The following is a 17,730-nucleotide window of genomic DNA, read 5'->3' as shown; positions in this document are numbered from 1 at the left end:
TCAGTCATCTTTTTGTTGATAAAAAGTGTATTTATTGAGTCAAATGAAGCGTTGGTGGATTCTCAAAAAAACATGAAGTAAGGAACAACGCCCAGCTTTAATGTGGGTTTTAGTCTCATAGCATGAAATCAGACCTATTCAGAAGTTGATGAGTGGCTCGTTGGTTAGAACCAAAGAAAATGAGACTCTTAACAGGTGTTAATATGAGGGTTTTTCCTCAGACAGGAAGCAGGTTCATGATGTCTGCCTGTGTTCCACCTGATGCATGATGTGACGGGTTTCAGTGTTTCTAATTGTTCACTTGTTATATTGAACAGCTGAACAGCAGAAGGAAGGAGAGTGTTTCCTGTGACTCGTAGGTTACAGTATGTTGTGGTCAGAGTTGAACAACAGCCTTTTTCTTCTGGTGACGCTGGACAGTCTCCATGGCAACCGTGGCTTCATAGAGAGGGACCGCCTCCTCGGGTTGAGGTCTGGAGAGGGAGACAGATTGAAACCAGACACACCAACAGATTACATTTGACTTAAATCATAGTTTATAAGTGTATGCATCTTGAAAACAGCCGCTCAGTCTGGTTCTCATTCACATGAACGGGCTATTCAAGTGTTCGTACTGGGAAGTACCTAAAAAAAGTTATAGATGTCTCTTTCCTAATGTAAGTCTACGGCCCAGCGGCATCACATGACGTTACCATGCACGGTAGTCGGATTCTCACGATGTCGTGAGATCACGCGATAATAGCAGGATCACACAAAAAATCCATCTTGTCAGGCTTCAAGTGATGTGTTTGTGTCCAGCAAGCCAGATCACGGACCAATCAGCGTCCTGTGAGGAGCTACTGCAGCTACGGATGTGGCTGTTGGTTCTAAACAACGATGGCGTCTCCTGAAGAGGTTTGTGTAGCTGCTGCAGTAGCATCAGTTCTATCAGAACTGGAGAGCATCTTCATTGAAAGAAGAGCAAAGAACGACACTGAAGACTTTTCTTTTCTGTCTCTTCTCCAGATTTTTTGTGACTTTTTTGTGATTTAATGTGACTGACCCAACAGTCCTACTGAGTGGTTGTTGTTTGATGAGTTACCTGAGAACTCCAGTTGACATCTTCTCCACGATGTCCTTCAGAATATCTGAAAGGAGTCTGTCAAGGAGGGAGTTTTATTTATGTATGTTAATGTGCATATTTATATGTTTTAGGTTACTATGACACTGTGAACCCAGACAGGATACGCAGGTATCTTCCCTGTTGAGCTGTTGAAGCCGTCCACACTTCATGGTTGAGGAAAGACATGGAGGCTGATTTTAAGTACAGCAGTCTGCAGTCTGGAGGGTCCAACTGTAAAAATATAAAAACACAGAATGATTATAATAGTAATACTTATTTGTTTTATAAAATAGTTATTTTATCGTCTATTAGGAATAGATTCAAGCTGTAATATCTATTTCTGTTTATCTTCTAACTGGAGATTTCTGATGCAGCTCTGACTCACCTGCAGGTCTTTGTGGGATGTGACCCAGTGCCCCCCCACTCCCAGCACGCTGATGATGTCATGTTTGTGGGGGAGGAGCTTCGCCTCCTCTGACTCTGCCTCTTGCAGACGCACTACAAGAGAAATGTTCTAGTGTTATGATGTTGAATTGAAGGCAGTTGATCTACATTCACATGTTCATCATCAGTGTTGTTAACAGTGTGAATGTGTTTTTACCTCCAGAGTCGATGACGATATCCACTCCCAGTCCTCCCGTCTCCTCCAGAATCACCGGCAGCAGGTCTGATGAGTCCTTATACACCGGAATCACCTTCACTTTACACACAAACACACAGCAACATGACATCACCAGTCAAAAACAGCTGATTCAACTGCTATTTAGTGCAAGAATGAGAAGATCAACAAGGAAGCAAGCATGTAAGTCAGTTAGGAAGACAGAAAGAAAAGATCTCACCTACTAAAGGATCCTGAACACCTGAGGAAAATATGAAGGAAAGGAGGAACAGAAGAAGAAGAAGAAGAAGAAGAAGATAGGAAAAAGAAGCAAATATTTAAAAATAGGAGCAAAAGAGCATGAAATAATCAGAAAAGAAAAGAATTGCTGTGATTTTGTAGAAAAATTCAATCATTTTGCAGACACTCTTATGCAGACTGGGTTTACATTACTGTAAAGGACATCAGAGTGTTGGCCTGTACTCACCTACGCTGGGCCGAAGCTGCTCCAGGAACGTTTGTTCTTGCGGCGAGTGTGACGTCGTTAAAACCTTCACGCCGTGGTAACAAGCCAACTGGATGCACATGAGGCCAAAAGACTGAGGAGGGAGAGGAGACGGGAACATTACACTTTTAAATACTGTCTTTATTGGATAGTTTTTAAAAGTAGACAATGATAGGAAACATGCTCCTCTGATGGGCTAAAACTGACGTCCAATTCTTTACTATTATTACGTACGCTGGCTCCGTCCAGGACCAGGAGTGTGTGTCCGGCTGCCATGCGAGCGTGTGTGTGCAGAGCGGTGTACGCACGGAGGCCGTCACGCAGCGATCCTGCCACGCACGTCGAGCTGAGCTTCTCTGGCTTCTGAACTGGAGGACAGAAACAGAAACACACAATATACTGGATATACTGGATCAGTTTTACAGATTTCTTTATGCCTTGATGACCTTCAGATGAAAGGCTGACAGAGAACAGTCACTATACCTGCTGTGTTTTAGGGCAAAGAGGAGCAGCTGAGAACAGTTTGACCTTTTAGATGAGGGGATGTGATCTGGACTGACTCTACTTTATTGAGCTGACTTGTCACACAAATAATATAGTACGATTATGTAGTCACGGAAGATGAACATAGAAAAAATGATAACTTTTATTATAAGGAAAAAAACACGTTGGTTGACTGTGTTGTAAGAATTTGTGTTTGGTAAGACAACTAAAAAAGAATAATAAACAAAAAAAAGAATAAAAAAATTAAAGAAAAAAAATGAAAAAGAAAAAATATAACAATACATAAATAAATAAAATACTAATATATATATATACATAAATAAACAAAAAAAAACTACAAATTAAATAAAAAAATGGAAAAGAAAGAAATACATAAATAAATAAAAACTATTTTAATAAATCAAAAAAATTAATAAAATGTAAAAGTAAAAAAGAAACAAATATAACAATACATAAATAATAAATTAATAAATTAATTGATTAAATACTAAATAAATAAATACAAATAAAAATGATCCACGTCCAGTATTACAGATGAATATCAATGCCGATGATTCGCTAACGTGTTCAATCTAACCTCCAGTAAAGAAAAATTTAAATCTGATCACAAAAAAAAATACTTTGTTTTTGGTGATAATGGAAGCTGCTCGTTGCACGAACAAAGTGCATGTTATGTGACCTGCAGTGGTGTGTGTGATGGTGTGTGTGTGTGTGTGTGTGTGTGTACAGTATGCTACCTAAATAGTGTTCATCAATGTCAATGACATCACAGAGTCCAGAGCAGGTAGAGTCCAGAGGCAGGATACCTGGAGAGAGAGGAGGACATACAGTGTATAATATATGTAATGTAGTAAGGATAATATGGACACCATTAATACTGTGATTACACATACGTTACAATATTGAACATTATATTGAAAATCGCATTGTAAAAAGTTTTATTGAGTCAAGAGGTTTTTTATTTTGTTTTACTAGAATAAGATCTAACAATGTTACTGATTTTCTTCAAATTTGACGTATCTAATGAATTAGCACCCAACTCTAGTTATTGTAAATTATAGTTATCAGATATTACAAATATACAGCATCCACTCAGTTAACATCACATCATGCTCTATCTTCAGTCAGAAAGCAGCTCCTAGATCAGATAAATCAAAATGTCCTACCTACAACCTCGTCCTCCGGCTGGAAGAAAGACACGTTGGTGCCCACTGCAGGAAAAAACACAAACAAGTTGAACCGATGAAAAGGTCTGTGAAGACACTTAATATTACTAATAATAACATGTATTTCAGTGAAGTGTGTGTGTGTGTGTTAACAACCTTGCAGGACGATGCCGGCCACCTCTCTGCCAACAGGAATCAAGTCTCTCTGGATACCGACGTCATCGAGCAGCTGGAGGACGAGACAGAAGAGGAGTCATCACTATGGTCATACACGGGGTGATGTAGGTAACCAACTGATTTCACTGATTTCAATTTAATTCACTGATCTTTACTGGCATGAAAGTTAAGAAACAATAGATTTAGTGCTAGCTTCCTTATCTTTTTTTGTACTGTACTCATAATTGCAAAATATAATATATTCTTTATACTGTGCACACATCTAATAGAAGTTTAACAACTCTCATTGCACCATCCTGTATATAAAGTTATTAATAGGTCACTCTTTTATTTTCTGTTCTACTGTCTTGTTGTTTTCTAATCAGGTTAAACAATCTCATCCATGTTGGCATCATCTTTTATTTCAGTACCTTGAGGTCCAGTGAGCTCAGTCCACATGCCTTCACCTGAACTCTGACCAGATGGCTGCCTAAAACATCTGGAAGAGTCTGGAAAGAAACAGACAGACACAGATGAACAGTGCTTTAAACTATTATACTGTATATGGTTGCACAACAACAAGTCAGACATCAATCATTCAGCATTGTCTTCCTCTAAACACTGTAATACACCATGACTACCAAAACTGTGCTCTATAAATTAGAAATAAAGCCAATAATAAGGTTATTTTGTCCTATTAATGTGGTAGAATAGTGCTAGTGCTGCTGCACATAGTGATGTCTGCAGGTGGAGCCACAGTTCCACACATGCATTTGCTTTTCTTCACCTGATGCTTTAATGTGTAATGCATAGATATAGTACAGTTTTATATTCATGGTGTAATGCAGTGATATGTGGTTTATAGTGTGCACACTTCAGTCAGCCAGATAACAGCATCAACCTGCACATTCAGACTCAGAAACACAAAAACAAACTCACCGTTTCCTGAATCAGGAACTTGGGCTCAGCATCAGAGACAGCAGCTCTGCAGTATAAACCTTTCATTCTCCGATTATTCCTTTAATTTATGCAGCTACAAGGTCGATAAATACTTAAACCTGCTTCACAATAATCCCTTTCATATATTAGTTATCTATTTTGTCCTGTAGAAGAGAAGCTGCTCTCTAGTTCCTGTAATAACACACTAGCTGCAGTCAGCTGATCTCCTCTTCTTCTTCTTCTTTGTTTACATTTTTTGTTGTAGTATTAAACATCATTACATCATCGCCCCCTACCGGATGTTATTATCACTACATCTAAAAAAAGCCTCAAAGTGCCAGACAACTACTTATTTCTCCTAGACTTTATTTAGAAAGTTCAGTACAGTAGTTACATAAATATGTTCAGATTTTTCATTATAAAAAAATATGTAAATATGTAAAATAAAAAAAAAATCTAATAAATTATACAACAAATAAAATGCAAGGAAAGGAAAAAATGAATTAAAAGAAAATAATGGAGTCTGTTAAACAATTGGAATAAATTTGAGCTATACAACAACTAGCGGCAATAAAAACTAACATTTCACAACATAATTTAAAATAAAACTGCCCTGTGAAGTGAGGGGATTTTAACCACTATCTCCCAGAATTTCTATTTATTAACATTTCTTTCATCCACACTAAGAAATCATCAGGTCAGCTTTATATCTGCAATCATGTGTCATTCATACAGTTTTTGCAAAACACCAGAAATAAAGTCTACAAAAGTCTTATTTAAATATATCTTAATATAATTTTGTTTTGATCTGTATATTTTTATTCTATTCTGTGTAAACCAGCATCTATGGCACTGCCTTGTAAGTACGGTCTAGATTTATATTTCAAAGCTTTCCTTCTGTTTGTCTAATTATTACAAGGGCATCTTCCGAACTCTAGATACATTTTTCTATCTGTGAATTGATATATATATATTATGTATATATATATATGTGTATATATATATATATATTTTTTTTTATGTGTATATATATATTTTATTATGTATATATATATATTTATATATAAAAATATATATATATATAATATATATACATAATATATATAATGTATATATATATATATTTTATGTATATATATATTTATATATAAATATATATATATATACATTATATATATTTTGTATATATATTTTATATATATATACACATTATGTATACATATATATCTTATGTATATATATATATATATTATATATATATATATATATTTTATATATATATATTTTATGTATATATATATATATGTGTGTAATAAACATCAGCATTCAGGAGCGCAACTAATCCTTTCACCTCACAGCGTCCCTGAGATTCATAGGGCAAGCCAACTAAACTATCGCGAGATTACATCCATATCATTATACGGTTACCATGAGATCTCGCGAGACGTCAGGAAGCATTACCCCATTTTCCAGCTGTCGGTCGGGATTTCGGAACCAACAGAACCGGAGGGAGAACCACCGGAGAGACTCACCGGAGAGAGGAGGCTTCTGGGGATAAAAAACCACATTCTGGGAGGATATACCACATTATACTGTCACTTAAAGACGCTACGAGCTGCTTTATCCTGTATTTCACCATGGAAACTCAACTATGAGGTCAGAACAGAGAGTAGTAATGTGTGTGTGGAAGAATGTTAGCTTCTGTTAGCCGTTAGCTGCTAGCCGTTAGCTGCTAGCTGCTAGCCGTTAGCTAGCTAGTCTGTGGAACAAGCTGCCTCTCCTCTACAGTCTCTACAGAGTCTTTCAAAGCACAGCTCAGGATCCACCTCTTTTCTTTGGCTTTTGAATGTACTTGAATTGTGATGACTAATTGGCCTTTTTTCATTACAACTCATTATAACTGAATGGATTATATCTCTGTATCTGTCTGTGGATGTGTGAGATTGTGTTGTCTGCTCTGTTGACCTGTTTCTATTCTGCCTGTATGTCTGTAAAGCTCTTTGGTCAGCTCATGTTGTTTTAAATGTTGCTATAGAAATAAATTTGACTTGTCTTGACTAGCTGCTTGCTGCACAAACCAACATTAGAGACCTCATAGACAGATCAATCAATATCACAGTTAGAGGCTGACAATAGCAGGATATAAATGACTGTAAAAGCTCTGCATTCAGATGAAGAAGAACCTTATTTTAAGTCTCATTTTGATGCACAGATTTGTTAATTGGCAGGAATGTAGCACAACTTGGAAGCTCTGTTGATTTAATTTTGGGTAAAAAATTTACAATTTTATTTTGCTTCAAGGAGATGCTCTGTGAATAAGAGCCAGTCTGATTTAGATGCAATGATTTGTACATTAAGCAAGAATGTGTAGCACAACATGGAAATTAAAAAGCAGTGCTCTATTTATTTAAATGTGCATTACAAAAAATCCCTAAAATCAATCAATGGATAATCCTGATAAATAAGTCATTTTGGCCATAATCGTGCAGCCCTCATCTGAGGGAAGAGAGGATTCATGAGCTCCAGGAGGCTGCTAGCTGTTAGCTGCTTGCTAGCTGCTGTGCTAGCTGCTTGTTAGCTGCTGTGCTAGCTGCAGTCATATATACCTTTCAAAGTCCCCTCCACAGGTTTAAACATTGATTATCAGTCCAGATCGACTCCTAGTCCTGTTGTTGAGCTTCTTGTTTCCACTCCCATAGTTGTGATGTCTCCCAGGTTGCAGCAGCATGTAGTCAGTCATCAGGCCATCCATCCCTCCCTCCTGGAGCTCATGAATCCTCTCCCTCTCCTTCAGCTGAGGGCTGCACGATTATGGCCAAAATTAGTTATTTATCAGGATTATCCATTGATTGATTTTAGGGATTTTTTTATCGCACATTTAAATAAGATAAGATATTCCTTTATTAGTCCCGCAGTGGGGAAATTTGCAGTGTGCAGCAGCAAAGGGGATAGTGCAAAAAAACAAGATGCATCAGCTAACACAGTAAAAAAAAGACCTAAACAAAATATGAACCATTTAAATAGAAGGAAGTATAAAAATAGGAGCAGTATTGACAATAAACAGACTATTAACAAAATTGCACAAGTGGAAAATGATATTGCACAGTGAGAATGAAATGAAATTCCACCTGAAAATATCAGGTTATTGTCAGTTTTTTGGTGTGTAAGTGGTCTACTGGGAGCAGTGCTGGTTGTGGAGTCTGACAGCAGCAGGAAGGAAGTATATATATATAAATATATATATATATATATAAATAGAGCACCGCTTTTAATTATTTCCATGTTGTGCTACATTATTGCTTAATATACAAATCATTGCATCAAAATAAGACTGGTTCTTATTCACAGAGCATCTCCTAGAAGCAAAATAAAATTGTACTAACATTTTTACACAAAATGAAATCAACAGAGCAGTGCTGTCGCTTCCAAGTTTTGCTACATTCCTGCCAATTAACAAATCTTTGCATCAAAATGAGACTTAAAATAAGGTTCTTTTTCATGTGAATACAGTGCATTTTGGTTTCCTTTAACCCCGCCTCCCATTCTCTTTTATATCCTGCTATTGTCAGCCTTTAACTGTGATATTGATCTGTCTATGAGGTGTCTAATGTTGGTTTGTGTACATATAATGGAGGGCGATGCCATTCAGCTGCTACTAACAGTTAGCCTGTGTGCTAATGTTAAATCACTGCATCTGCACTGCCAGCCTGTAACTGACCTAACATTCACATTGACTGGTGTTAACTTGTGGTTAACCTTCGTGTTTGTTAGTAGCCAGGTCGGTTGAGAGGAAAATGATGAGTCGACAAGGTTGCAGACAGATCAGTGACTGTCATGGTTGGAGGTTTTCCAGCTAATGTTATTCACAGCTGTAGTATCCTGTGATCTGCTTTAAACCTGAACATGCTTCAGGGCTGTTGAGTGAAAACACCTCATCATAGACGAGAAACAATGCAGGAAGTTAAGATGGATTGACAAACAGACCTTTCCTGTCACAGTAAACTGCTGTTCCTACAGAAGTGAGTCATTAGTTTCATGTGCAACTTCAGCGTTTTTTATTGACCTTGATTGGCTTTACTGAGCTCGATCAGTTAGGACTAGTTGCCATGATAACGCGGATGCTGACAGGTCTTAAAGGTGGGAGACTTTGCAAGATGAAACCACTGTGTCCAGTGAGTTAAAGTGCAAATTTACTACAATCTTGATTCAAATATTCAATAATGCTTTCATCCAGCACCAATCTTGATTCCTATCTGTGTTGTTTTGAATACTTTGAAAACTTCCAAATAACTGGTTTTCCCACCCTTGCTAGCAATAGCAGATGTTTTTTGCATGAGACATGTGTGGCATGAGACCCGCCCTCCGTTCTGCAAAGGGTTTAGCTAGATTAGAGCTGAAACAATTCTCTGATTTAATAATAATAATTAGTTAATGGACGGAAAATGAATTGGCAGCAATTTTCAAACACAAAATCTTTGCATTTGCACACATTTTTTCACTATTGTTTCTCACAATTTATCAAGACGGTCAAAGGTCTTGCAGAGTAAAGTTTCCGGGAAATCTGTAGTTCTGAGGTCTCATTATCATGCAGTAATCTGTGACAATAGTTTATATCCTCTCTGCTGAATAAATGGCCTACGGGCGTGTGTGTGTGTGTGTGTGTGTGTGTGTGTGTGTGTGTGTGTGTGTGTGTGTGTGTGTGTGTGTGTGTGTGTGTGTGTGTGTGTGTGTGTGTGTGTGTGTGTGTGTGTGTGTGTGGTGCATTACCGTTATTTCAAACAGGAGTTGGGCAGTGTGTCTCACCTGTAATGTGTACATGGTAGGGCTGTTCAAAATGTACCTTAAAGGGAGATTTGTCAAGTATTTAATACTCTTATCAACATGTGAGTGGGCAAATATGCTGCTTTATGCAAATGTATTTATATATTTATTATTGGAAATCAATTAACAACACAAAACAATGACAGATATTGTCCAGAAACCCTCACAGGTACTGCATTTAGCATAAAACAATATGCTCCAATCATAACATGGCAAACTGCAGCCCAATAGGCAACAACAGCTGTCAGTGTGCTGACTTGACTATGACTTGCCCCAAACTGCATGTGATTATCATAAAAGTGGGCATGTCTGTAAAGGGGAGACTCGTGGGTACCCATAGAACCCATTTACATTCACATATCGGGAGGTCAGAGGTCAAGGGACCCCTTTGAAAATGGCAATGACAGCTTTTCCTCTCCAAAATTTAGCTTGAATTTGGAGCGTTATTTAACCTCCCTCATGACAAGCTAGTATGACATGTTTGGTACCGATGGATTCTTTAGGTTTTTTAGTTTCATATGATGCCAGTATCTTCACTCTAGCTTTAAAACTGAGCCCGCTACAACCTAAAAATTGCAGGTTGCGTTAATGCGTTAAAGAGAATAGTGGCGTTATTATCGTGTTAACTTTGACAGCCCTAGTACCTGGTCTCCTCTATGTGCCTGGCAGCCTCATCAGATTTTGTTGCTTTACAAACCCAATAAAGAGTAGTGTAGGTGGATCATTCTCCATCTGAATGTTACCGCTGAACTTTGCAACTTAGCTGTGTGCATGTGTGACAAATCCTATTAAATCCAATTTCATTCATACAGTTCAGCTAGAGGTGCACATTTGGCAGTGTTTGTACATTTCACGCTAACAGGAAAGCTCACCAATATTAGGGGCTTTTAATTTCTGTTATCAGCGATGTTTTATGTCTCTGAGTTCCTGGTTTGCTGGGAAGTCTACATTATTACCAACATATTCATCCACAGTTCATTTAGGAAGTTCAAAAGTTCATGTGGGTTCAGGAGGGCGACTCTGTGTTCTTGCTTCAAACAACCTATAAATCAGAGCCACATAATACGATTTGTTCCGACATATTCCAGGACTGCATTCAACAGTGTGTTCCTTTCATTCAAGTCCTACAGCTTCAAAACCATCAGCAATGAAAAAAAAACATTTTAAACAGGCGTAAATAGCCAGATGGATCAGGCAACTAATAATATATATCTTTAAATCTATATTACACACTAACATCCCTCTAATATAAAGCCAGTCATGCCATTTGACAAGGAATACCATTTGGTAAGTAAAGAGTCACATGGCTTATATGACCTTAAAGCACCTCGACAGCTGTGCTCACTGCTGGTGTTTTCACTTATTTTGCAATAAGTGCAACTCCCAAAAAGGCGGTGCAGTATTCCTCCAGTATGTAATATAATTAACCATTTTATTTTGCATTGTGTTGGCTGTTAAGCTTGTTACCATCCAAGGCATTTTGGTCCTGCTATCAGTTGTGATAGTGCTAACGTTAGCCAGCTGTGGAGGCCTGTTGGATTGAAAGGTTGGGGGGAGGGAGCCTGAGGGACGGATGGAGTGATGCGGGGGGAGCTGGGTGAGTGTCCTGTCACCTCTCATGCCTCACCACTTGACATCAGTGTGATAAGAATGTGTTTCCAGAGAGAGACGCAGAGCTCAGAGTCTGTGTCAGAGGGTGTGTTCAGAGTCAGAGTGTCTCTAGTGTGTAAAACAGGGAGTGTGTGTGGAGTGTGTGTGTGTTAGATGCAAATGCTTGTGTTATGTGTGTGTGTAGAGTGTGAGAAGGCTGATGCAAAGAGGCTGCAGTTATTTAAATCAACATCATATCTGTAACCGTCCACACAAGATAAAGTCAACCAGGCCTGTCACAATAACGACTATTTTTTGGATGACATACTGTCTCAGAAATAATTGCGATAAATTATATTATTGTTTCTTTAAGACCATTTTATGCTGCTAATATAGTGATAATATAATAGCATTATAATGCAAGTACACCCTTTTAAAAGGGCAATGAACTTTTAATTCTTAATACACAACCAAAACAATAAATAAAATGGACTCACCCGGCTCTGTTAACTAAAATGTGCAATGTATGCGCAATGCCTGAGTCTTTTCATGGTAGGGAAGCCCTGGTGTTTATTCTGGCATCATGTTGGCTAAAATGTTGGTGACATTATGTAAACACAACAGGCAATATCAAGGTCCATATATTGTACAATAAGTCGATTACGTTAAAATGCTTGAGGTCATGTTCACTTATCGTACGAAAATTCAATATAGTAGTAAATATTGTGACAGTCCTACAGTCAACAAATTCTTAATTTATTTATCAGTTAAGCCTTTGATTATTTTTCTCCAATTAATCCTTTGATGATTTAGTCTAAAAAATTATAATAATGAAGAGATTTTTTTTTATATATGTATATTTTTTTTAACATTATAAAAGTTTAATTTACATTGATATTAAATGGTGGAAACCTCCAAGCAAATATTCACATTTTACTTTCTAAACGAGACAGTAATTAATTGTCTGTCAATCAACTAATTGATTAAGTGACTCATCATATCCGCTCTATTTCAGACTAAAACAATGGGACCGGAGGATTGAGGCTTTTAGTCAGCACAGTCAACTAAATGTTATTTTATGATGAATTTCTGGGCCCATTTTGATGTTTGATGTTGCCTTTTTCTTATTCCTGTTGACAACTTGCCCAACACAGTTGACATGATGTCATGTTGATATTCACAGTAAGGTCACAGTAGACACGACGGATGGCAGAAGAGGCAGAAATATGTTTCTCATCTGTCGTGTCAAAGCAGCAAATGGATGAAGACATTTAAACATCCAAGGTGCTGTGGATTTATAAGAATAGTCTCTCTATTTACTTCAGCTTTTAAATTTGTAATCTTGTGCCCTTTGAGAAATTGTGCCTGATAAATCTCTGTGATTGGATTCAGTTTTGACCCATGATACGTGATATTAATTGATTACAGGATGAATATTTGATGCATCTCAATTTTAGATTCCCCTGCTTTTTTTCTATATATAAACCTTTTGAAAAGGTGAGGCAAATTTACTGTTTATTATCGTTTAGTATGTTTTCTGTTCGGCTTCAACAAGTTGTTTGTCCTTCATTCCTTGCATTACACAGCCTGTGTACTGTATAATCAGCTCCCTTTTCCACTCTCCGTCAATAGAAAGTGTTACGTAAAAGCACTCTAGAAGATTACGTTTTTTTTTTTGTGTATTGATGCTGAATCTTTCAAAAGAGACTCACAAGGGATCTAAGAATCAATCGTTCCCGCCATTTCCTTTCTAGGAATTTCCGATGTTGACTGCAGTTGTTTTGGCTCCACTTGTTTTCAACATGGTGGCCGGGTCACAACTTTATTATTTTACAGCTAAACGGTACACTAAAATATGTTTTTGAAAACATTTGAGGTGAGAAATTTGGCATTACAGTAACAGAATATTGATTCATATTTGATCAGCTCTGCCTAGTTTGACGGGTTGATCTGACTTTTGCGAGCCTGATGCGTTGTGATTAGAACCTCTGGGTCTGAAAAGTGAAGTCAAAAACCAAGATGTCAACGGCCAAAAACCACGATGGCTACGACCAAAATGCTGAACTCGAGGCTTCAAAAATCGTAGTCCACAAACCAATGAGTGACGTCACTGTGACTATGTCCACTCTTTGTCTAAGACTATTTTTCTTTAAGTATCCAGGATTGAGACATCAAATGGGGGGAGCGTCTTTTGGTGTGCATTTGTTTGTCCCAAATTCATTCATGGAAGCAGGGAAAGGGGGGATGTTTGAGGGGGTCAGCAGGAAACTGAGGGGGAGGGACGACGGGAGTCTGAACCCTAATCTGTATCACGTTCTGAAGCCGGCATAGTGTGTGTGTGTGTGTGTGTGTGTGAGGGGCTTAAACTGGCATCTGCCACGAGCCTTGATAACAGAGCAACACTCCAGTTACATCAACGCTGTAATTATACAGACTAATCCCACAAAGACAATACATGTACACAGACAGAACAGAGCATCAAATCCTCTAATACACACTCATGACAAAGGAAATAGATGCACGACGTCTGCAACAAACAAATTCATTGAAGTTTAAATTAAGTTTGCAGCTGGATTTATAATTCGTGCCAACTTTTCTGTCTGATCAAAGACGGATATTTGCATGATTAAAACGGAACACTTGAATATGATCAGCAAATTACAGGAATTAAAGTAATGATTAATTGATTTTTAAACAGATTTTTTATTCCCAGTTTCGATATATTTGCTTCATTTGAGTCTATGCAGAGGTAGAAGGAGGTTACCGCTTTTATTGTTGTAGTCTGGGTAACGTGACGTCATATCCGTTCCGTATCCGTCAACCAAAAGAAACCGGAGAAAGTAGAAAAGGGCCGAGGGTCTGCGTGGATACGACCTGCACCCTCACATGTTAAATCCAGCGTGGTAAACACTACACATCCAGTAAAGGATGGAAACACTTTGGGTTTCACACATTGACAGGAAAAGCAGAGCTATACATCACGGCTAAAGCTGCATGCTAACTCTGTCACGGACAGGAAATGTTATCGTATTGCGGTGACGTTGCTGTCGAGCTGGCCGTCACTCTCGTCTCCCTGGTCAAACGGAATATATATTTGATTTCAGGACATCTCAGACTACATACATGCTGAAAATTGAACATTTTTACTGTATTAATTTTGATATTTCCAAAGTAAAAGTCCCTAGAAGTGTATGATTCAACTTTTCCCATAATCTAGTGTTAAAAAAGTTAACAGAAATCGCAATAAATTGTAATATCGAATCGCAATACTTAAAAAAATCGCAATACATATTGAATCGGCAACCAAGTATCGTGATCGTATCGAATCAGGAGATAGGTGAATCGTCCCAGCTCTACTTCTTCTACATTGTTGCTGGTGTCACAAAGGGCATAATCATTCTTTTTGTTAGTTAGTTTTCTTTGGTCTGAGGTGTTGTGGTTTAACTGGCGCTTGTAAACAAAAGTCACTTTGATTCATAAGCTGCTTCTTTTCTGGTCAGAGTTTTGGCTACCTGGCATCTCACTAGATTTTGGCTGTGAGAAATAAAAGTACTTCTTGTTCCAACTTCACCTAAAGATAACACTGTGAATCTCTGCTGCAATTTAATGAAGAAATAGCTGAATATTAGCCTTATAATGCCCTTGTGTTTTGGGGTAAATTTTCAGTTGTCAGTTCAGATCATATTCTCACTAAACTAAATGGTCATGGTCTGGTTGGTTGGTGTAACGGTGCCTCTGGACTTTGCATATCGCATCTGAGAAAATGAGAGAAACAAAAGGAGGAAATGCTTGGTGAAAATAAAAGTTTATAATGGTAGTTGACCAGCAGTTTGCTCACTCCCGTCTCTACTTTAGAGCAGCAGAAAAATCGACTGTAGTTGCTCAACTGCTTCAATATTTTCTCAGTGGCGGACGTGAAAGTGTGTGTGTGTGTGTGTGTGTGTGTGTGTGTGTGTGTGTGTTTGTGTAGGGTGGGCTTTGTTCGTCTGACCTAGTTAAGCTGGTTACTTTGTCCTCCCACTCTAATGATAATGGGACACACACACACACACAGCCTCAATAGTCCGAGGACAGTTTTCTACTGAAGAAATAGTCTCAGTGAAAATGTCCACAGCAGTCTGAGTGACTGTTTTTTGAGCACTAAGGACTAAATTCCATCTCCATTTTATTGTGGTGCTGGCAGAAGTCTCAGAAGTGGATTTTGACCCTTTAACTGGGTTCCTCCTCATTCCTTAGTATTTTTATTTACATCACACTTGGGAAAAACATCATCAACCCACACATACACTCACACACCCTCACTAAGACCTTGTCTGTTGCAATGTGTGTCAGATTGTTGTTATGGAGGGATACAGGGGAGGGAGGCAGGTCTGGATCTGATTAACATACCTCTACTAGGGCAGAGGTACGTGGTATTCAGGGTGTTGTGTTATTCCATATCGTTTTTAAACAGATTAAAAAATATAAACCTTGAATCACATGTCTTGAGCTTTGAAAAGACTCACAATTATCACAAGTAAATTATATTAAATTTAACTGAAGATCAGGACCTCAGAGTTTGGTTTTATTATTGCAGCTCAATTGCTGAGTTTGCAGTAACTTCAAGCTACATTGTGCTCAGTAGACCAATTCTTTGGCCCTACTTAAGTAGGGGTCAAGCGGTGATTTCTGGGTTTGCAGTAACTTTTTTAAAATAATTTATTTAGGTGTGTGCCAGTGGGCATCTTAAAAACACGAATTCCCTGTTTTTTTTTGGTGTCAGCAGCTTTCTAGTTTGTATCGCCGCTGACTTTAAAAAGAATCCAGTGGAGCTTTTTTACAGGCCAACTGTGTAAAAGTGGTGTTGACTGTGGTCAGCTCCCCGGTGAGAATGTGTGTAAATGAGTGTGAAGCAGAGCGGTTTTACAAACAAGTGAGTATCAGGCCGGCAGCCTGCCCTGCATACATAAAGGGTTGCTGCCCTGTTGACACATTGGATTTATAATATGCTATATACTCCTTATCGAGGACTACTGTGTTTATTTATTTAGTGTTTGCATACATCGTTGCATCAGAACTATAACGGCTCACTGGGCAACTAGAAATTCACAACTTCAGCATCAGAACACAGCAGAGTGGAAAATTAACTCCACACTCGTGCGATAATAGTTTCCTCTGACTGAGTTTGTCTACTGTCTCAGCACCTTCGGCAGGTGACCGGACTTTATTCAGACTTTTTAATAATGCTTTTAAGCATCTAGTTGGATTACTGAACTTGATGACTTAGAAAACGCATCTTTGTTGCTCACCAGTGAAACGTTCTTAATGTGAGGTTGTTTGTTGTATCGCTGCATTACTGAGCAGTTAAATATTGAATGAGATCGATCTGATAAAAACTGTTTTTCTAAATGTGTTGTTTCAGGTGTTGTGTAGTGCAGAAGACTGAGTGAACCATGGCACAGTTCCCCACCACATTCGCAGGTCAGTATGTGTTTATAACTGCTATGAAAGATGGGTGTAATGAAAGCTGTTTATATTTTCCTCTCAGAGTTAACAGCTAAGAGTAAAGGCGGTACATTGCTCCATTAATCAACCATAATATTCATCAGTGCATTAGAAGACGATCCATAGCTTCTCATAAATCCACTTTAATTTTCCATAAACAGTTTTACATCCACATCTTAAAATCCACCCCCAAGATTATTTATCAAACTAATTGTCAAGCACAGCAGAGTTACTTCAGGGATTGAATAAAGTCACAACAACGGCATAGCTGCAGCTTTTCAACATAAAAAGTATAATGCGTCCAAACTACCGGGGTTTCTGCCAGAAAAGTGTTTAGGACCGGCGGCGGCATTGGGATTTTTTTCAAATCTAAATTTAGGAAGACTGTCGCATTATAAAGGCACACCAGCATATGTAGGCTATAAAATCTGTGTAAAACAAGTCACTGTGAAATGGCTGCTATGGGGACTAACATCATCACACATGAATACAGTCGGACTCATTGGATGCACAAGAGTCTCAGCTTTACAATGATACCCAATTTATGTAATTCATAGACTGTTTAGGGACCCCAGTATGCAGAAATATTCAAATACATCATTTTAGAATAGGAGGAAATAACACATTTATACTGCATTCAAAAAACTACTTGCCCAAAACTGCATGGGATTACCATTTATTTTATTTATTTTTATTTAAAAGGATCCCATTTGAAAAAAAGTAAAAAAATAAATAAAAAAAAGTCAGAAAATTGTCAGCAAAAGTCTGAAAAATATCAGAAAAAAGTAAAAATAAATGTCAGAAAAAAAACTGAAAAAATTTCAGAAAAAAAGTCGTAAAAATGTCAGAAAATTGTCCAAAAAAT

At 37.8% G+C, this 17,730-nt stretch overlaps 2 protein-coding genes across 9 annotated transcripts in view; one reads left to right on the top strand and one right to left on the bottom strand.

The window, feature by feature from the left end:
• Nucleotides 1-15: 15 nt before the first annotated feature.
• Nucleotides 16-5,205, bottom strand: cryzl1 (crystallin, zeta (quinone reductase)-like 1). 2 transcript variants are annotated; one of them, XM_037783057.1, is made up of 13 exons: nt 4,971-5,205; nt 4,463-4,540; nt 4,032-4,104; nt 3,876-3,920; nt 3,447-3,515; nt 2,440-2,573; nt 2,188-2,299; nt 1,942-1,962; nt 1,704-1,802; nt 1,488-1,600; nt 1,228-1,333; nt 1,082-1,127; nt 16-473 (listed from the first exon to the last, which is right to left on the bottom strand). In XM_037783057.1, the coding sequence occupies exons 1-13, from the start codon at nt 5,034-5,036 to the stop codon at nt 377-379; spliced, it is 1,059 nt and encodes a 352-aa protein (XP_037638985.1). In that variant the 5' UTR covers nt 5,037-5,205; the 3' UTR covers nt 16-376. The 2 variants fall into 2 exon arrangements, with proteins under 2 accessions (XP_037638985.1, XP_037638986.1); XM_037783058.1 differs by lacking the exon at nt 1,942-1,962.
• A 1,231-nt stretch (nt 5,206-6,436) lies between these two features.
• itsn1 (intersectin 1 (SH3 domain protein)) overlaps nt 6,437-17,730 on the top strand; it is a 50,648-nt gene continuing 39,354 nt past the window's right edge. For 4 of the 7 annotated variants that reach the window (XM_037783052.1, XM_037783051.1, XM_037783050.1 and 1 more), the window contains exons 1-2: nt 6,438-6,626; nt 16,783-16,841. In XM_037783052.1, the coding sequence (XP_037638980.1) occupies nt 16,814-16,841 (28 nt within the window). In that variant the 5' untranslated portion in view covers nt 6,438-6,626; nt 16,783-16,813. Of the gene's footprint in view, nt 6,627-16,782; nt 16,842-17,730 lie in introns of all 7 variants that reach the window. The other 3 variants (XM_037783047.1, XM_037783049.1, XM_037783054.1) reach the window with 2 other exon arrangements.

The sequence above is a fragment of the Sebastes umbrosus genome, chromosome 10 (genome assembly GCF_015220745.1).
Source record: "Sebastes umbrosus isolate fSebUmb1 chromosome 10, fSebUmb1.pri, whole genome shotgun sequence".
Taxonomy (NCBI): Eukaryota; Metazoa; Chordata; class Actinopteri; order Perciformes; family Sebastidae; genus Sebastes; species Sebastes umbrosus.
Note: the sequence above shows the minus strand (reverse complement) of the source record. Positions and strands in the feature narration are given on the sequence as shown.

Bases quoted from the DNA above. Each gene is read 5' to 3' on its own strand.
- cryzl1 (XM_037783057.1), bottom strand. From the start codon at position 5,036: ATGAAAGGTTTATACTGCAGAGCTGCTGTCTCTGATGCTGAGCCCAAG. The intron at 1,963-2,187 runs GTGAGTACAGGC...TATTTTCCTCAG, and splicing joins GCAGCTTCGGCCCAGCGTAG to GTGTTCAGGATCCTTTAGTA. The intron at 1,803-1,941 runs GTGAGATCTTTT...TTGTGTGTAAAG, and splicing joins TGTTCAGGATCCTTTAGTAG to TGAAGGTGATTCCGGTGTAT.